Genomic DNA, 21940 nt, shown 5'->3' with positions numbered 1-21940 from the left:
CACGCCACTCGCGCCCGGGGGCTGCCTCCTTTTCCGGCCCGCGGCGTGTGCGTGAGAGGGGCTTGAAGTTGCCCCGGCGGCGGCGGCGGCGGCGAGGCGGGGGGCCGGGGCGGCTGGCGGCGGCGGGGCGCGGCGGGGCGCGGCGGGGCGCGGAGCCCACCCCCATCACCTGTTACCTCCGCTCCCCAGGTTGCCTGAAGTTCCCCGGCGGCGCCCGGCAGGACGGGGAGCGCCGCGGCTCCGGCTCGCAGGGACCCTACAGTGGCTGCTGCAGCATGGGCTGGCTCAGGGGGATTGCCTTGCTTTCCTTGGGAGTATTACTAGCAGGAAGAGTGAACGGCCAGCATGTGAAGAATAATGTGCCAAGGCTCAAATTATCCTATAAAGGTAAGTCTGTTGTTCTCTCTTATTCTCGGTTTTCCTCAAAACCTCTCCTCCTTGCCCCGTCGCCCCCCCCCCCCCCGCCCCGGTTTGCCTTATCTTCCAAAGGGGAAATTGGCATTAGGAAGAAAATTCTGAAAAAATACTTAAAAAGCCACTCCGTCGGTACCACGCAGTTTAAACACAGACAAAGAAGAGTTAGTTGCATTTGCAGACAAGGACTCCGGATCGCGCTGATCCGTGGAAGAGTATTTCGCAGTCTTGTGCCATTTCATCGGACTTTACTCTTTAAAACGATAAGCCGTGTTTGGCCACCCAGCTAATCTCTCCCGTGCTGGGCATGTAGTGCAGCCACAATATCAGATCTGTTTCAAACAGCATGGAATAGATGAAGATTTATATTTTCCTTTTTTTTAGGCATGAAGTGGTTAATTTTCAAGTCATGAATATTCAGTTTGTACAAATCTGACAATCAGATGCCTAACATAAGCAGTAGATGGTGGGTTTGCCAAGAAACTATAAACTGAAAGGAACAGATCAGTCCAGAAAAGGAGGAAAGGACTGTTATGCACTAGAAAATACTGCCTATGGATGTTTAAGGCAGAGCAATGTGCTTGAACTGGGATTGTTTTCGGTGTAGTCTGATGTATTTCATTAGAGATCACAGGGAAGGTGTAACTGAAGAGAGCGAGCTGTGAGATTACGTTTACATTTGAAATTGTGTAATGCCATTCACACTGCAATTGTCAGTAATTAACTTTTCTATAATACTGCCGGTATTAAAGGAGGGCTCTGAAGTAGGCAGACTCTTTTCTTTATCAGCATAGCTCCTCTCTAAGTACGTTTTCAGAAGAATTCACCAAATCTGGAGAATGTGCAACTGAGAAAGAAGTTTAAAATGTAAGAGCTGCAGAGTATTCTTTCTAAAAGGGAGATCTATACATCTATGTGTGTATACATGTCTCTCTGAAGAGCTGCCGTCTCATAATTGTCAGATTATTGAAGGCTGAGAGAAGGAGCAGCAGCTACGGTTCTCAAAGAAGGAAGGAAAAGTAACACACTGCTTCTGCAGTGGGAAAAAAGAAACATGTGTGTGCATGCCTGGTCATAGATGTCAATCTCAGTTTACAGTATAGTGTCAATACATCTCTTGCCAGTAGAAATACGTTTTCTAATTTTTTTCATCTTTCTCATGCTGCAAATGAGAGGAGGAAAAGTCCTCTCTGATACAAGGCAGACATCATTTTCGCACTACAGATAAAAAAAAATTAAACACCTGCAAAACTTGGATGCACTGTATGAAATAAATGCATGTGCAGGGTTTTATTAAAGAACACATATATGCATACTTGTGTGTGTTTAAACTTGAAAAGATACATATGAAAAGAACAGTTTAAGGGGTTCAGAATCTGTTAATTTGGTTTTCATAAGAAAAGCCATTTGTATTTAACACAAAATTGATTATTTTCAATAATGGAGTCTGAAGAAAGCTTCTACCATAACTACATGTCATGTCAAAAAACTCATTAAAAACCTCTTAATTGCTTCCAAACTTTTACAATCATACCGAAACTCAGATTAGTGTATAGAAGCATAAATGCTATAAAAATAACCTGTAAAGGGGTTTAATGGCTAATTAATTTTTGTTTATTTTTTTTCACCCTTTTAAAGTTTATTGATGGCTCAAGTCTGCTACCCCTGCTCATACTGACTAAATTCACAGAAACTAATTTCAAAGGATGGCCAAATCTGACTGATAGTGGGTTTCTTTTTTTTTTTTTTTCCCCCCACCCGGCTGGTACTGTATCCATATACAGTTTAGCAACATTTTGCTACTCTGCTGATTGGTTGTTTTCCAGTTCTGCTCCTGCTGGGAGAAAGGGTCTCATTTTCATTTTTTAAATATATCAGGCATCCAATATTAATATACAGTCAGTCCTATATGAGCCAAACAGGAAACTGAAAGGAACATTGCAACTGGTTTTATAATTGGCGGATCATCGTAAAAAGAAAATGAGTTCAAATGCTGAGCAACCCTGTTTCCTATCTAGCAAAGAAAGTAAATGCATAGTTAATTCAGAGCAAGTTAAAGTCTGAAGACTTACAGGAATTCACACTCTGGCCTTTGATTCACATATTTGACTTAAAACGTGTACCCCTAAAAATCAGCTCAGACTACTCACGTGCTTAATGTAGGTACCAGTGTAAATGCTTGGCCAGGTCGAAAGGAGCGTGTTGCCTGTGCTGCTGCATTGATCCCTAAGTATGGTGATATCATTATTAGTCAGGGAAAACTAAGCCTTATCAGCTGGTACTTTTCCAGACAAATTTTCCTTCCAGCACAGTATTCTATGCACAGATCAATGTTAACACCTTGCGTAGGAACAGCCTTAAGAGCTGTATTGAAAATATGTCTTTTAGGCACTGACTGAATACCTTACATGCTAATATGTATCTCTCAGGGTATACCTCACCGCTATATGACTATGTGCTACTACGTGATTCATCTCTATTCAAACTGCTAGCAGTTAGGAAAAGAAGCTACCCCGTTACTTACCCATTCTGCCTCTCCATGAAGAGCTGTGGTTGAGTAAAATAAACTTATGATATTGAAGAAAAATATGCAGGGTGAAAAGAATGACCCAAGTGACTTCTCTTTTCAGTGACTGTCGTTGTGATTTCTTTTAACATGCATGCTTGTTTTTTGCCTAAACAAATACCTCGGAGATAATTGTCCGTGCTTCATTTCAAAAGAAAAGCAAGGATTTATTTTAACTTCTCGTTTTTCTTGACTAATTAGATGTCAAACATGGTTAAAAAGCTCAGGCATTTGCTTTAAAAGTTAGCAAAATGAGTCATGAAGGGTTAAATCCCTGCCAACCTTGATTTCCTATGGTCACTTGTTTTCAAAGGTCCAGTATTAGCTCTGCCATTTCCCAGGTTGCTGGACAGAAGTTTCAGTGAACTCCCATTCTTGCTTCCTCTTAACTTCTTGTCACTCAGTCTTGCAGAAGATTAGAAGCATCCTACAGGGCATGTTACGGGTAGGAAGAGGAAGAGAAAGTGTATAAATGCATATATTAAGGCCACATCTGCGGTCTGAAAATGTTCTTTCTGTTTATTGTAAAACAGAGTTCTGGTTATTTGGTTTATATCCCCTTGATTTTGGTGGCATATTAAAGGAAGGAAATTTGAGGAGAGCACTAGGGAAATCCTTGTCCAACTGAAATCTTTGGTGAAACTCCTGTTCGGTAGCATCAGGATTTTGCTCTGTACATTTTAAAGTTTCCAAGCATTTTCATCTTAGTGCATGGATAGGAAAGGTTTTGCACAGAGGATATTTATCTCCTTATTTCAGTCAACGGTACTTAACATGATTAAAGGCCTGATCCAAAGTTCACTGAAGTCAGTAAGTTCTGGATCATAGCCGAAATGTGGTAAAACCAGCTATAAAACTGAAAGCTCAGTTGATCCTTTCAACCTCTGAGCTCCTCTTATTGTATCCTTCAAAGACTTTGTGTCCTTATTGTAAAGTAACAAGAAACATCATTGTTGATACGTCAAAAGCAAAGGAATCTTTTCTTAAAGAACGTAGGGGGTTTTGTTGTTCTTTTGTTCTTTTGTTTGTTTTGTTTTTGTTGTTTTTTTTTAATCTCATTGGCTTCAATTTTGGCATCGGTTGCAAATCTCTATATTGTGTCACCAGGTCACAGATTCTGTTCAGGAAACTTCTATTGAGCACAGAGTTCTCAGAAAGATGGTGATCAAGTTGAGTGTGCAAAGTTTAAAACAATAAATATAGTCTTAACTCCAGATGGATTTCTTGTATCATTTATTGTTTCCTGTTTTCTTTTGCTGTCCTCTGTATGGGGAGGTAACGGCACAAGCAGAGGTGGAACCAGCTACAGTAACCTTTAAATATAAACATATAAGCCCAAAGAAAGAGAGAGTTTCCATTAATGATTCATTGATTTACAGATTTTTCCTGAGGGAACCCCGATTTTGTTCTCCACATGAGTAAATTTTGTCAACCCAACTTTCTCAAATCCATCTGTCTCGTCCTATTTGTCTATTGAAAATTACTAAATGCTGTAAGTATGTTTTGTAAGAGCACATGTGTGGTTCTTCGTTGTTATTGTTGCTCAATTGGATACATATTACTTGAGAATAACTGGAAAAGCATTGCACACAGATTTAGCTGTATTACTACCTGGCTCCAATTCAGGCCATATTAAAAATAAGTGTTTTGTTTAAAGTTGCAGTGATAGTGAGAACTACTCCATCCTTGATGTGCAGTTGATTTACAATTTTATAGGATGGATTTTTATATGGATGAAATGCTGGCCCTAGTGAAAGCAATGGCAAAACTTCTGTCCGTTTCAATCAGTCCAACATGCCACGACAAGGGAGGAATGGCACCGCACTGAATTACCTGTAGGTACGCTAGTGTAAATATGATACCCGGTTTGTAGTTTGTTGACCCAGTCTGGTTATAGTTGATGACCTGCCGGTGGGTTTGATTGTGGTTTTTCCTTTCCATCAAACTCTATAACTAACAATTCAATACCTCCACAAATATTGGGAAAGCAGGATAAAGCGGGAGAAGGAAATAGGGAGAGAAATATTGGCAAGGGAGCCTGTCTCTCTTGAGTTGGGACCAGTATTAGAGTTTGTCTCAGATTTCAAGGTACCTGCTTAAAAAAACTTTTCCTTAAACTATGTTGTAAGAGTACTGTCTGAGGGCAAAGCCTCTCTAACATGCCTGAAAAGGAGAGAAGGGCAGCCCAGACTTAGGAAGAAGACTGTGAAGGAAGGCAAACCGGTGATGTTTGCAGTCTAGGCACAGGTTTGTAGCACTTTTCAGCTTCCACCATTCCTGATGGCATTTCTGCACGGCTCCCGCGCTCTCGGACCTCACTGCTCAGTCAGTGCAGGAGGCTGGGAGGCAATGAAGATGTCAGATGCAGCCACAGCCTCTTCAGCCTTTTTTTGCCCCAAAATGATGAGTCCTTCAGATAAGCTCTGTGTGTTGGTCTGTCTAACGTTAGTTGAGTGGGGTCTTCGCAAGACCTGAGAACTGTCAGGGGAGATGGTAGGACTACCCTGCCCGCCTCTGACGTGCCCCATGGGCTGACAGGAGGGAGAAGCTGATGAAGGAAGTGCCTAAGCTCAGATCTTGCCTATATAGGGAAATCTTCAGCTAGCTAATTAGAGCCTGAGACAGGCAGTGTAATTGGAACAAGAAGGGTGAAAACCTAGCGCAACATTTTCATTTTGTGTTTCCAACTTTCCCATTTAATTCCAGTGGAAAAAGTGGTTTCTGAATTGCAGAGCCTCCCTTTTCTGAGAAGCTGGAGTTCTCTATAATTATTATGTGCAAATGACTGAATTATTTGTGGAATAATGTGTATTGACAGCAGTGGAAACTCTACTCTCTTGCTGTGGACAAGGTGTGCAGCACTTACTTACCCCTGCTCTTTGTTACAGCATCTTTAAAACTCTGACCTAGTGAGGAATTTAAACATCCATAATTTCACTGAGCTGAATGGATCTACTGATACGTGAAGTCTGCCTTAAAATTTACTTCTGAGCTTGAACTTTTTGATCAGGACTGAAGTACCTATCTGTTTGCTTAGGGTTTATTCAGGTGTGTATTTATTCCATAAGGTTTAGCAAAACAGTATTTAAAATAAGAAACCCAGTCTTTGCAGGTTGCTGCAATGTAAATGGGTTATTTATGATAATCTCTCCTGCGTGTGCATCTGCATATACAGAAAGCATTTACATGAAGTTCTGCTTGAGAAGAAACCACTAAATGATTTGTATTTTTAACTCTTTCTTTTTGCTTGGAGGTGTTTTTCAGTTTTTATTTAATGCATTGCTGTACTCTGATCCTTTTAATATGGTTTTGGTTTGCCTAATCACTGATTCTGCATACGGCCTTTAATGCCCACAGCTGCTATTAGAGAGACATCTTTTTTATTTACTTCCTCTGGCCCACAGGCTTTTTCTCTCATGTGCGTACCTGGAACATTGCAACGGAAGCACAAGCAATACAAAGTTGCTCCAATATTTTGAACATATTCTACATCAGCTGGAGCCACACTTGACCCTAGTTCAATCTGAAGCAAAATCAGACCTTCACCTGAGGCAGTGCCTAAGTGACTGAGAAGAAAACAAATCCTTCTAAGTGGTGTCAATGGTTGTGACATTTTCCAGTTGTTTGAAAGATAAAAAGGGTAAAATTGTCTTCAGGCTCCCACGTGCTTGTTTTTAAGCAAATGTGTGGGGTGGACCCTGGCAGCTCTATGTCAAGATTTTAAATGGAAGTTCTGTAGCTTGTCCTGGTGCTCTTGTTAATTAGGGTTACATGTGAAAGTTGCTGCTGGTGGTGTGCTGGTGCTTGTGGGCGATTCAGCGAATTCCTTCCCTTGCAGGATTAAAGCTCTCTTCAGGAATGTCTGCAAGTTCACGGTCCTCCCACATACGGCCTTCATATAGGTTAGCTGCTCTCTTCCAGTAACAGCTGTGGATGGTGAGACGAACTGTTGGGATCGTACATTTTCTTGACTTTTCCAATTTTTTTCCAAGTGGGATAGTGCCCCAATGTACAAGAGAGAAAAGGATGGCCACAGCTGTTGAGAGCATCAGAAATGTTAAGAGCGCTGTAGCCTTTCTCCTGCACCACAGGAGGTTCTCTGTGGTGTCTTTCTCTTTCTTTCTGACTGACAGAGTCAGCCACATTAGGCTCTTTTCACTGTCAGTGGAAGGAGAGGTACCTCCACAGAGCTAATCTTGGGTTAGGCAGACTGAATGAGACTTTAAGGGTGCTCATCGCTTTTCAGTGACTGTAAAAGGAATTAAGCTCCTTGTTCATTCATTTAGATTCTTTCTTTCTGGGAAGGTAACAAAAGAAGGGACCAATTAAATGCTATGGAAGAATTTAGGCTGTATTCTAGTCCAAAGCATCCTAATTTAAGAAACTGTCTCTGCTTAAATGAGTATTTAAAGTTGTGTAAAAATCCAGCTGATTAAACTTACGTATGCCTTCAGTATCTGTGATCTTGAGGTCACCTGTGACTCTATCTAAATTTGCATCAAACATTCGGTTATAGCAAGAAATATACAGCGCCACTGCATTCTTCGTGTTCTTAAAACAATTACCTAACTTACATCTCACATTTCCCAAGTCTCTCCTCTTTAATAAGCTCATCCCAAATCCAGTGACACATGCTGGAAGTGACTGTCTGGGGCTGCAGAGCTTTACTAATTTAATAGCTTAATCATTTGGAACTTTCAACAAGCTGTGCCCTGACCAGCTCTGTTACTTTCTGAGTGTTTCTACACTTTACAAGAAAAATGTGTTCAAAACCTCAATTTCATATAACATAGTTTGCAAATAAAAATACATATGCATATGTGCAACTCAGAGGACAGGTGCCTCGACCTTGATTCTCCCGTTTTTCAGCTGAGCTATTTCAATAGTGAGAGCAGGATGAAACCTAATTTAGGTTCATTTTTAAAAATTCTAAATAGACTTACAGTTTGGGGGATTCTTTTCTCACTTGGGGGATTACAGATTCCCCTTGAGCTAGACACATCTACAGCAATCCCTGAAACGTGTGAGCACTAGTCTACTTTGTGTCACATCTAGTTTTCATCCTTTGCTGTTTGATAGCCAAACGCAGTAAAGTCAGAAGTTTTTGTCATTCTTCTAATGTTTTAAAGTTGTTTGACATTTGTTGGGCCGCCTGCTTATCTCTCCAGCTGGATGTAGCAGAAACTTTAGAAGCGAGCAGTCAAATAAAATTCTCATCTCTTATAAATATTTTTGTGCAAAGTTGGATCTTGTGGGGAACAATCTGAGGAATGAAGTAGTTATTTGCTTTCATCTAACTTGTGGAAGGAGGAAAAAGAAAGCTCTCCTTTACTCTCCACTCTAATGAAGCAAAGCTCATGTTGGTTCTGACGGCCCCTCTTGGCTCCTTTTGAAATTCCAGCCTTGTGTGAGAAAAGGACACAAAAAAGCTCTGTGAGACAATTTAAAGGATTTAGAGCTGCTTTTCAAGGGGGAGGGGTTGGTGGCCTTTTCTAGAGGCAACAGACGACAAATACAGCTCACAAGCATCCAAAAGAGCTGCAGAGAGTGCAGGGTACAGCTTTCCTCACCAGCTGACACTGGAATGGCAATAGCCTTTGCTAGACACGGATCCCACGCCTGGCCAAGGCACAGAGTGAGGTCTCTTAAGATGAAGAGGAGATTTCAGGGTGTTAATATTACTTTTACTTTCCTTCATGGATTTCCCAGTGCAACTTTACTGCTTTTGCATGACTTTATATTCTGAAATGGTTCTGACCCCTGATGAAGCTCTTTTTCCCAAAACACAACAAGGCTTATATCAGTGTTGATGGGTGTTGCTCTGTAGTACCCGTAGGCCAACTTGGTCTCATGTCCATCATGCTAGGTCCTGTACAAGGCCTCCATTCTCTAGGCGTGTGTGATAAACGCCAGTTCCTGTCAAGTCATGGGATGCACAGCAGAAATGATGTCTGGGGATCTAGGAAAGAAAACTTTACCTTCCAGTTTGCTTTTTTTCTCATATTTCCTTCTACTACAGCAGATGAATGGCTGTATCAAAACTTCTTGCTCTGATGGCCTTGCAGGCAACAATATACATGTATTCCTGAGCTACCTGCAAATTGCATAGTTAGGAAATCACTTTATATCGAAATTGCTGCTCTTCCAAGATGTGTCAGAGTCCATCAACCAAGACCAAGTGTACGTTCAGATGTATAGGAGGGTATGATAATGTTTTCAAAGAGCTCTAGCTGGCACTTCTCTGAAATGTCCTAAACATCAGCAAAGCAGTATTTGCAGGATGTTGACTGTGAGGTTATCAGTATGGTAAACATCCATCCATATTGCTGTTCTAAATATGTATCCTCGGTCATTTGTACTCTAGCCAGAAAAACTGACCTCCAACAAATAGGCGAGGAAGATTTTCTCTCAAGTGAAAAGATTTAGGAATTTGTTAACTTTGAAAGAAAATTCCACATAGCTCTTTTAAGAGTGTTATGAAATAAGTAATAATAGCAATAACAATAACAATAGTGTATGATGAAAAATTTGTTTTTCTCTGCACCCTGGGCTATTGAGATCAAGATTAACATAGATTTCTAATTCTACTTTTTCAGAATTTTTTTTTCCCATCTGTGATGGAACTGTAATCTGCTGGGTATTCTACTTCCTTTTCTGGCATCCTTTTACAATTTTGTGTTTTTCATCGTTCTTTTAACCCCCATTGGAACTCACACTCTTTATTGGACAACAGTCATGCAAATTAGGAAAGTTTTCTTATCCTTACCTGCAAATGGAGGTTGGAGGTTAACAGAAACCCAGCACCACAGCTGATGATACACGGGAAGTCTGTACTGTAATGGGAATCAAAGAAAGTACCGTGAATGTGAAATCCTATTAATTCTTCTGTGTCAGCTTCTTCACCTGTAAAGTGATATTAAGTGATCTCATGAGGAATTGCTCGAGGTCAGAGACTTGCCAGGCTTATTCAGAGCTGTATCCTACTCTGAGAATAATCCCATTAATGTGTATATTCAAAGTTCAGTCAGAACTGATTTTTGATCAACATACAAAGGCCTTACAGGTACTTTAAAGTGATTATAATAATTATATTCACAGATGTGTATGCCTGTGACATGAAACACATGCCTATTATCCAGAAAGCATATCTAATTTAATTCAATTTGGATATTCCAGATGGTTCTATACAGAAACCCTTCACAATGTTTTTTGGAGTATCTGCCTCTATTTCACACTAAATACACTGTGAAGGTGATTACAGATGACTCTAGAGAAGAAGAGCCTTTCTGTTCAGTCTTTGCAATACTCTCTGCCAAAGGTATGATATGATATTTTAAAATTAAGAGGGAGTTAAAAAATGTAATTTTTTTCTTATGCTTATCAGACAAAACTAAAGACCTCACTTTGGGCACTTCCTCCCCTTTCCACCCAGTCTGAACGTATCTTACCAGGCCACTGGTGTTTAATACTCTTCTGCCCCCACGAGTGTATGTGCTTTCCTTCCCAACAGATTCTGGACCCAAAACTATTTCTTCCTGCACACAGCCCTTTTTCTGATTTACCATACCCAAAATGCTTCCCAGCCTTCTCCAGGACGAGGGCAGCCTTTCTCAGCCACTTGGGGAAATATTCAGTAATCAGTTCAGTCAGTTCTAATTGCTTATCATTTGTGACTCGCTCACTGGAAAACTGTTGCTTGACAGCCCTAGTTCAAACCTAATAATGAGGATTAACTGCTATAATAAATTCAGAAGTGGAATTCTGCATCTCTGTAAGATTCACATCCTCATTCCTAAAATAAGTAAGAAAGCACCTGTTCCCCTCATCAGCCTGACCTATGTGAAAGTAAAATTGGTTTTTCATATATTCCACATACCTTAAATGAAGCATTTAAATATTACCTTCAGTGAATTAACTCAAGGAATTTTTTTTCTTTGCTTTTATACTTCCTCATGCCACTTACATGATGTAATGGTTGTTTTGAATAACATTCTTTTTCCATAATAAAGTACAGGTTTTCATGCCATTAATTAAGAAGTACAGAGCAAATGCAAGTTTTCATATGATTTTTCTGTACCTTTGAACTTCAGGCAGAAGTTTGTAGTTTGACTTGTTAGACTACGGTGTCTTACTTGACCACGTGGTACTTTGTTTTCTGACAGTTTTGCTGGTGCTAGAAGAGCTAAGTCTAATTTTTAAGGCTGGCAAACAGACCATCAGAGACCAACGTAAAAGGTTCCGTTTACTGGAGTAAAGAAACTTTTCCATTTGTCTTCAAAGAGACCAGTATCAAGTCTCATGTGTATTATTATTCTATATTAGAAATTTTAAGCTATCATCAATTATTCTGGTGTGAATCAAGTGTAACTTAATTAAATGGCTGTGTCTGCAATGATGCATGTTTAGACCACTGATACTGCTAATTGACATTGCACCAAAGGGACTGAGGACAAGACCAAGCAATGCAGCTTCTAGTTTTTGAACACAATTTCCATAGCTGAGACCATAAACAGCCTTTTTAAGGACATTTCTCGTAACTGCCACTCTCTTAAAAACTTTTTCTATCAGCATGCAGGAATATGACAAATGCTGAATTTTGTTTCACTGTAGGTTCACCCCCATTACTACGCATAGAAACTATTTTACCTTATGCCAGACATATGGAAGTGATCAATGTATGTAAATTACATGAGGAGAAGTGAAGTACAGCTTTTTAGACTAGGAAATGTGTACTTGTTTCTGGTTATAAGACCCTGAAACCACACCAGAAAAGGAGACTTTCAGTCTTAAGGTGAGTTTTCCTTTAAAATAACAACTGGCAAGTGGGTAGAATAGCAATGATTTTTTATAATCACCATGAAAGCACAATATTGTCCTGAGCTGAACCACTCAGGTCTCTCGGACGCTGGAGTTTAAGAGACAGTCGCTTGCATGTGCAGGGCCAGACCATGAACCTGTTCTATGCAGAGGTGAACTGTTCTGGGACCCATTATGAGTGAGTACACACTACGGGCAAGCGCTCAGCAGTACAAGTCAAGTTTCCTCAAACATGGGGTTTAACAGGCAGGCCCAGCTTAAGTGCCTGCTGTTCATTTTCCTCCCCGATGTCATGGTGTGCCCACGGTGAAATGATTTGAACCTGCTCTAAAAATCAGGGGTTTTGAGGGGCTGAGTTATTTTGTTGGGTTCTGAGTGACCAAGGGAGGAAAAAGCAAGAGCCTAAGTCAGCTCTGCCTTTCAAATAGTTTGTAAAACTACTGTCCCCCAGCTGGTCTCTAAGAAATCAATACTTATTTTGTGACCAAAATGCATTCACTGTGCTCCCAAAATTTTCCATTCTAAGAAAGCTGGATTTTTTTTTTTTTCATATTCAGTATTGTAGAGTAAGAAACTAATCTAGAGGCTGGCAGGGCTTTATTTAAGGCATTGTCATATCTTTCATTCTGAGTTGAAAAATGGACAGATCACTAGGTTTCATAAATGTGTGGAGAAGCTGTCAAAGCTCCTATTTGCATGTGAATGGTCAGCTGAGGTAGGAAGGGAGATATGTAAATAATTCGCTAGCTAGCTCCTAGCAAAGATCATTGCATTTCAAAGTGCTGTGAAGAGCAGCACCATAGAACTTTAACCTATTCACAGGTACAGAAACTCCCATGCCTTAAATAGATCTGCTGCAATAATGACCACTTGGGGAAAAGTCAATCTTAAAAACTAATATCAGGTCTCCCACTACTGTATATTTTCTGCTTCTTTTGATGTTTCAGAACAGATAAGCTAAAAAAGCCACCACCCCACCCCACCCCCCCAAAAAAAAAGGAAGGAAAAAAAAGAAAAGAAAAAAAAAAAAAAAGCACGAGATCTAAGCAGTAAGCAGATGTAGACCTTCACTGAAAGTCTGGTAGACAAGTGTGATAGGAGTGGAAGGAATGTAAGTGATTTGAGTATTATTCTGAGTTGTGTCTGTATCTGACCCTGGAGGCACCCAAAATAATCATTACTTTAATCTTTCTTACAAACTGCTCAGCATTTCACTATTCTGCTCCACTCTTCTACTCCAGTACATGCTGAACTAGGTAGAATGGGTGAATGTTTTTGTTTAGAACTAAATGTCCTTCAAAAGATACAGTTTTTCGTCCATCCCAAAAAGGCAAAAAAGTGAAAGTCAACAGTAGAAAAATGTGGAACACAGAGTAAAATAAAAATCTTAATAGGCCAGACGATTTTCTACATGTTTTATTGCACCTTGTGTCTGCTTAGATAGAATTGGCATGTGTATATACAGTGAGAGAGAAAGATTTACTAAGCCATTTATGCCTGAAACAGCTCCAAAAACTGTGATTAGGCAGGCACAAGGACTAGAAAATGTTTTCAAAGTAAAGTTCACCTCCAAAGGTGATGTGAGTTATGTACCTACCCCTTAATCATGAGATAGATAACATGGAACTGCTTCTGTAGTTTACCAATACTATTTCCCGTGATAGTGTTTTCTAGTTTCCATCTACTCGCCTCGAAATACCGTGATGTATTTAATTCAAGCTCCAGAATTCAGTAAATAGCTTGTGTCACCTCTGTAATCATTTACAGCACACGTTTTCTTTCTCAAAAAGCTTCTGCGCACTAATTGGATCTGGTTACATTGTGCTGAAAAGAACTCACAAAGTTAAATGCAATTTCATTCAGTGAATTTATAAAGGGCAATTATTCAAAGGCTCTGGGATTTGCTCAATCGCACTAATATTCCTGAAATGAAATGTGATTTGTCTCGGTATTTACCAGGAGATTAAAAATGAAAAAAAGAACTGAAGTTAACAAACTCCTACTCACATGAGTAGTCCCACTGATTTCAACGTACATGGCACTTGCGGCCTGAAGTGCCCTTTTGGGAGGTTATACAAGTTGTTCTTCACTTATGAAATAATAAACCAACACCACCAAGCAATTGTAAGGATCACTTGAAATTTTTGAGCTCTGCCCAGTTAATGGGAAGAAATGAGGCAAAAACTGTTCAAAATATTGTTCTGCTCCCAAATGAAAGTTTTCATTCAGTAACAATCCCTCTTGATCCTGCTTATCCTATGGCTCCACTGTGCTTTACCACAAGAAGGGCATTCATTGCATCCTCATGTCCAGGACACAATGTCAACTGAAGTCACGACGAAAGACCCTCACTCAGTCTGGTGGATCTTTGAGTCCTTTTAAGGGTGTGTATCAATATGAAATTTGATCAGATATTTTTGAATGCCCAAGCAAGTTTAAACTAAGTTTTTGAGCAAAGGAATGTCATATCTTATCCAAACCCTCTCCCATTTTCCCTGTTTACAGGTCTTTCCATTAAAATCTTCTGTTCCATTAAAATCTTCTGTCCATCATCTGTGTGAATGTAACATAGAGCACATACTGTACGCAAATCAGCCTTGAAGCAGTTCCAGTGATTCGAGCACAGTAACTTTAGATAAGTAACACTGCAATGTTGGAATAGGGTTTCCATAACCAGTTGTTCTCTTTCAATAACCATTCCCATATCTATCACAAAAGGGCACAGCATTGTGGAAATTTTTATCCCTTACTGGAGTATTACTTACTGTAGCTATGGCTCCAGGCACTTTGAGTGAAGGTTGCTACTGCCTGCTTCTCACATGAACTCATTGGAGAGGGCCCAGGAGCTCTCCCCACAGCAGGAGACTCCAGAGCTGCTTTCCTGCCACTCCAAATAGCTGCTAATGCTAGCAGGAGAGCAAGGAATCCCTGCTCCTTTTCAAACATCAGTCTGACAAAGTGGGACAGCGAGCACAGGGCCATGTGCTCCCTCGCCCCAGACATCTTGTCAATGGGCTCTCAGTGCTCTTTGCAAAACAGCAAGAGAAATCTCAAATTGCAGCCACTCAGATGTAGCCACTTGTGCAGACACTTCTATTATCCTAAAATTTATTGGCACCTATGTCACATGCTAAGAAAGTACAGAAAGTCTCAAATGCAGTAGAGGGTGGTGGGGCAATAAAATTTTTCACATTTTATGATAGGTATACATTTAAAGAAGGAAGCAAAAAGAATGTTTTCTATTAAAAATAGGAGCGGAAACCATTTGTGGCATAAAATCCAATAGGAAACACATTTGCAGTACTTCTGATCTCTGGTGCAGTTGGCTGTGAAGTCCTTCACTAGTCTGTAAGGGGCATCGATTTAATTAATTGGAGCTGTTACTTAAACTATGTCAGTAATCAGTGAACAACCCATGAAGTAACTTATTAGTAAAAAGGTCTATGATGTCTTGGAACAGAGGCATCCTAACACTTCTCTAGTGCTGGCCAAGGATGATGTTAAAAGGTAGAAATTGCATTATATATTAACATAGATACAAAAGATTCATATATCAAGAAGGCCACTTACTGTAAGAAAGTCTCTCAGCCTGTTCAAGTGATAACTAAAGGACACGCAGACATCAGACATCTGTATAAAGTTGCTAGCCAGTGGCGGGGTATGTGGAGCATAAAGGCAACACAGGTAACTCCTTCCTCTGCTTTGTCCTACTGAGACCAGGAGCTCTCTCCCACCTGACTACTCTTCCAAAGGGATTTCTGGGTCTGGCTAAGCTCAGCCTATGCCTCTGTGAAGCTCAGCTGAGGGAAGAAACTCAAACTCTCTGAATTCTGGAAGTATCCTTAGGTGCATGCATGCATTTACCTACATAATGTATATAAATATGAAGCTATTTACACACCCAGACTTGGACCAGATCCATAAACAGTGCAAAATTACACCACACCCTGCTGCAAGTTATTTTTAGCTGTTCCTCAATGTAAATGTCTAATTCGAACTTAAGTTTCAAAATAATGAATGATGTGTTTTGTGTTTCAGTGGGTATAAATGTTTGCATTGCATAGTAGATGATTTAAGCATGAAAGGTCTTGCATTCCTAAATCTGTTACAGAATGTGGGTGGGAGGTGGATCTTTTCTCCTTTTGCTCATACCAGGAAACAAAGAATGAATGAATATTTGTCATGATGTTTCATCAAGACAGTGTTAACATTAATTGAAGATACATGTGTACATTGTGGAGAGAATGACAGCTTACTTACAGTAAAAATTTCTGAAAACGAGGGCACTGGCTTTTAGTATTTGTACAGGGTGTTAGCAGTGTTGATATTGAAACTACCCAAACATGAGCCTTCTGCAGTAGCCAGTTAATTAGGCCAGATATGGAGGAGATCAAATGCTACTTAAAAAAAAAAAAAAAAAAAAAAACCAACAAAAAACCCAAACCCAACCCAACCAAAACCAAACCAAAAAACTCACCTAAAAACCCTAGCACAATTTTTTTTCAGCTCTGACATAAGGGCTATCAGGAACTGTGTCTTCTGTTCTCATGTTCTTTCCTTAATCAGCCATGGCTGGTCACCAGCAGTCACTGCATTAGACTGGCTTTCGGTCTGGCTGGATATTGCTGTTCTTATGTTCCCATCGCCAAGATCAGCCTGGAGATTTCTCCATCAGTGTCAGGATTCGTGCTCAGTCCTGCCGTTGGGGACAAGATGATCCCCCATGTATACCTGCTAAGGAACAGTTATAAGAAAGAAATAATAAATAAATAAGAAGAAATAATAAGAAGAAATAAAGGGTTGGCTTTTTTCGCAGCATCCCTGTGTCTTAAAGTGGAAATGGAATGGTATTTTATCCTTAGGTGCATTTAAAAAAAAAAGTACAAAACAAAATAAAACAAAAAACCCCAATAACAACAAAAACCCCAAACAGAGCTATTTCTAATAAAAACATTACTCATACTAGTATCATAGCCCTGACTTTACATTTATTGGCATAAATGCAAACTTATAAAGCTGTGTGGATGTTTGCCATATGCAAATCCATCCATCCATAAATCAGCGTACAGACTGGAGGCTGCACAGCTGAAGTGACTGTAATGGTAAACGAAACCTTTCACCACCAGGTCAAATGCAGTTCAGCATATGTGGTAAATGAAAAAGCACTATCATACAGGAATTGATCTGTGGCGTGTGTGAAACAAGTGACTGACCAGTTCACACTGTTTGCCACCACAATTCTCACCCCAGGTTTGAGCTGGCAAATAAGACAGAGATGGCAAAGCACTGAAGCAACCTGGCTGATGACCGTTCTCTCTAAGTCATGCATAAACAGAGAATTTGCCTTATGGGACTGTCTCTGGTAGTGTATTACAAGGATTAGGCAGGCGTTTTCCATCAAAATGAACTGTCAATGAAAAAGGAAGTTTCCATTTAATCAAAATTTTCCACCAGTTCTATCCAAATGAAAACATTACTTTGGATCATTGTGCTGATCTAAGGCACATAATATTATATTCATCTGACATTAACCTCTGTGTGTTCAGGGTAATAGCGAGGTTTATAAGAGCTTCGTGTGGCTTTGCTGCTTTGTTTCCCGTTCTTTCCTGCACAGGACCATAACTCCCATTAAAATATTTGAGAGTACTTCAGAAATCAGCATAAGGCTTACATGATAGCAGAACAGCATAAAACATACAGCCCAGGCTCAAATCCTGGCCAACAGGTCCAAATGGGGGATGAGGCATGTTTATCCTTTGTATAAGATGCAGCTCAGTGTCAGAGGATGCCATGTAAAACAGGACACGCTCAGAAGCATTTCCAGGCTTCTCAGTTTGGGGATATGACTTGGCCATGTCTGGGCTGTGGGGTATGTACACTGTTTTTCCCCATTAAAGCCTAAGCAAGCTGGACAGCCAGGCCAGAACAGACATAGATAAAATGATCAAAAGCAAAAGTTATACATTCCTGGATTTAATTTTTTTTCTAAGTTGTCACTCTGTGAAAAGTTCAGCATTTTGACTGTTTTGTCTTAATTTGAAAACAGATGTTGGAATATTGTAATTTCCCTTGAGACAAAAAAAATCCTTGCTTTTCTCAGCTTTACTTATTCCTGCTATGAAACTGTGTCGTCCCAGAAAAACAGTGCTTCATAAAGCTCCTATGTGAGTTGTGAAGCTCCAAACCATCTTGACACATACAGCTATGTATTAATGTCCAAACATAGTCCTCAACATTTATTGCAGCAAAAACAGCATTAAAAATTTATGTCTGATCCTTTAATAGAATTTAATATATTATTAAAAAAAAAAGAATGGTATTGGTTATAGTTTGCTTAACAGAACTTTTGCTCTACTTTTAAAGAATTAATCTTTTAAGACATTGATAAGTTATGTGTTTGCCTTCATGTTTCAAGGATGTTAATAATGTCAGGAAGATGGATCTTGTGGCTAAAGCTCTGAATTGATAGATGATCTTCAATTCCAGGATCTTACACAAACTTTCTATGTGACATCAGAGGATATCTCTGTGCCTCAGCTTCCAATCTGTAATTACTTTTTATACACATTTGTTTTATTTTCCATTGACATTGCATGTTTTTTGGACGCAAGGGCTATGTTTTTGCGCAATGAGATTCTATCTGGACTTTTCAGAACAAGTAGTACAACAGATAAATAACACAAGTATTTAGTTCAAGGCTCAAACAAACATCTGAGTACCAGGAAAAAAGCCTTACTCTTGCTTTCTGGTAAGAAAGCAATAAAAAAAAAATTAAATATATTTAAAAAAAAAACCTTTGAACAATTCCTTAACAGTATATCCAGCCTAATTTCACAAACCCAAGAAATTTAGTCATTTGAAAGATACTTTTCTGACTGCATTAGTTTTGCAACTGAGAAGTGAATTTGTTTAGAAGCCTGTTCCTTTTGGAGGGAGGAAAGAAAGATGTTAGTTAAAAATATCACTTTTATAATTTCCTTCTGGTCTTAAAGATTCTTTAAGTGATTATTCCATTACATATAAAATTCAGAAGCTGCCAATTTTAGTTTTCAAAATTTCTTCCTTACATGTCATCTTCATGTTATGCAGTTCTCTAGATATACAGGCTGCAAAATTATTCAAGTTTGCTACATACATTCATTTCAATATGAAAAGACATGTTCGTCTCATGTTGCTGTTGAGGAGAAGCAGTTTCATTTTCATTCTGATTGGTGCTGAAATTCTTTGTTTGTGCATTCTCCTCTTTTTCTTTTTTTTTTTTTAAATTTTTATTCTGTGGTTTCAGGTGTAGTTTGTTATATCAGTCGACTGGAACACTGTAGATTATCAGGGGACTTCCAGGTGTCACACAAGAAGAATGACTGTTTTCCAAAACAAGCTGTGCAGTCCCCTAGGCTCTGGCGTAGATGAATACATGAGTGTTACTAGGCATAGAAAACATTTCTGAAAAGTTAATCCCATGTTGTGTTTGAATGTTAAGGAAACCATCTACTCATTCTGAGGGGTTTAACCTTTCTTCAGGAGGTAAGTCTGGAACAATGGTCCTTATTTACAAAAGTTTTCCTTTGTCTTCCATAAGGAATACAAAACCAGAATTACTCCTTTGCTGGAGTTGCTCCTTCCTTGATGTAAGTACGCATTGCCATTGCTGATTCATTCAAATACAGATTATTACAGTAATAATAAGTGACAAGCTATGTGTTATTTTGAAATAACACACATTATGGTTCACATCATGTCTTCAGAGACCCAAGCAATGTGTTATTTCACATTCACAAATGCTCCAAAGTGTTTGCGCTTATGAATAAAATATTCTCCATGTAACTCGACTTGCAAGGGTGCATTGTGCAACAGCATTAGGATGTGGGCCCCACCACAGTCATCTTAGACCTCTGTCACCTTCCTCTTGGATTACTGCTCTCCTTTCTGTGGCACTTGTTCAAAGCTTTTGGAAAGACATCAGTGGACTTTGATCAGTCCTTTAAACCGGTTGTGCCTGCTTGCTACTGCCTTGGTCTGTATGAGATTCTGGATGTAATTCAAGTCCTCGGTACTGCTCTATAGAGGTGCAATATGAAGCCTATTAAATTTAGTAAGGGTCTTCCTATGGATTTCAGTGGCCTACAAACCAGGCCACAGTCTTTGGTTATAGCTGATGTTACAACACTAGTTCTCTTTCTGAGCTCAATCCCAACAGCTGGCCTTACCTGAGGGACAGGCCAAGGTGCAACATTATTTGATTGCCCGGGATTTCTGACAAAATCTTTTTAAGTGGTACGTCAACAGCACTGGATCTTGCTGTGCAAGCTGGAAAGTGCTTTAACATACAGGAATGATGCAAGGGCCAATTTTTGCACAGGCACTTGCCAGCTAAACGCAACCCTTGGTTTGGTCCCTTGAAACCAACCTATTAAATATGCATGATAACTGAGAATTAAGGATGGTAACATAAAGCAGCATAGGACCTGGTGTTACACAAACTAATTTGGGCCTTGAGCGAACCGTATTGTGTCTTTTGTTAGACTACTCAGGGTGCTGCAAGTCTTCTGGGACAGATAAATATATGGTCCAAGTGTGCTCACTGGAGCCAGTTCCATCAGATGGATAGTGAATTTGTTCTCACATAAGAAATACCAGGACTGTGTTTTTTTGCAAAATCCAGAAAAAAAGTGAATCAAATCATCAGCACATCTTTTCCAGTTCCAGTGAAATTTACCTCCTACATAACATTTCCAATATAGAAAGTATTTCAAGAGGAAAATCTCACATGGATTAATGTTTATTGGTTGCCAAGGCAATAGTTTGGAGACCTCTTTAGCACAAAACAGATAATATTATAAGCAGAAGTGGATTAGTATGAGGAGAAAATTTATCAACTTCAGGGAAGACAATGCTCTGAGTGTTTGTTATACCTTTTTGAGATTACATTAATTTTGCTTTAGTCATTTTTCTATCCATTGCTGTACTTTTGTGCTGTTATTTGTATGACAGGACAAATTAAATATCCCCATGAAGACTGGATGCCACTGTACAATGCAAAACAGTGTTTCTGTGTGGAAAACCTGACAGTCCATTTAACAAGCCAGCCCTAAGGTAGGCAGGGAACTGAGACACCGTCGGATAAGTGGTCAAGCCAAGGTCATACTGTGGCTCTTTGGGAGATGTGGAAAAAAGACACATCCACATCAGTTCTGAATTATCCAAGTTTTGAATGGGGAAAAACTAAAAAAAAAACCCCAGTATTAATTGATTTTATTTTTGAGGAGTAAAAATAAGGAGATTTAGCAGATGCTACTGAGATTAACAGCTGACAAAAAAAGTTGAGATGTAAAGAAGGAAAATAAACACTGAGAATTTCTGTATTTATTTCTTTTCAGCAAATAAAGTCTTTAAATTCTCTTTTGTAGTCATAAGAGAGTATCAGTATATTGGGCTTTTCCAAACCAAACATGACTGTGGATCTAAGCAAAAGAAGGCATTTAAAACAACATTCACTCTGAAACATTTCAAGCCTAGCAACAAATTACAAGGGCATTTCAGACAGGAATAGGAGCTGAATCCTGCACAGCTCTGTTCCAGAGCATGTCTGTACCAGCTCTCCCTCCCTTTTTATATTCTCCCTACCACCATCATGATCCAATCCATGTTATGGAAGAAGGCGCAAAGTAACCATGTTCTTTTATTGCTGAACATCCCTGACTCCTTGCCAATTATTGCTAGATTTTGTTTTCTGCCATCTTTCCTCTGCAGCTCTTTTTACAGTTCTTCTAAGCAAAACCAGGACAAAGTGATAATGAATTTTTAGATTCTTTGATTGACTCATTTCAAATTATATTCAGTTTTATCTATACCCTTTGATATTTCTAAAGCAGCTCTGAACCTCGATTTTTCAAAGGTAGCTAGTCAGCAGAAGTGTTGGATGTTTAACACCTTTGAAAGTACTGTCTTTTAAGAGAGACAAGCCAAATCAAAATAATATTGCTCATTCATCTTTCAAAAGTTACGTGTTCTTCTCATCTCTGCCCCACACTGTACATTTTTTAAACCACATCCATAGTTCATAGATCAGTTTTAATCAGATGTCAAGGTAGTCTCTGTACTTTCTAGTGTATATATGCATGTGTTTATTCTAATGCATGTATT

General features: G+C 39.4%; 1 protein-coding gene across 1 annotated transcript in view; it reads left to right on the top strand.

Annotated features, from left to right (window-relative positions):
* Nucleotides 1–260: 260 nt before the first annotated feature.
* Nucleotides 261–21940, top strand: part of SEMA3A (semaphorin 3A) — a gene marked incomplete at its 3' end in the record, with an annotated part of 171668 nt that continues 149988 nt past the window's right edge. The window contains exon 1 of the mRNA XM_082309095.1: nt 261–387. Coding sequence (XP_082165221.1) covers nt 276–387 — 112 coding nt within the window. The 5' untranslated portion in view covers nt 261–275. The remainder of the gene's footprint in view (nt 388–21940) is intronic.

This window comes from Platalea leucorodia, assembly GCF_965183815.1.
Source record: "Platalea leucorodia genome assembly, chromosome: 4".
In the NCBI taxonomy this organism is placed as follows: Eukaryota; Metazoa; Chordata; class Aves; order Pelecaniformes; family Threskiornithidae; genus Platalea; species Platalea leucorodia.
The sequence above is the reverse complement of the archived record's forward strand: the minus strand, read 5'-3'. Positions and strand labels throughout refer to the sequence as shown.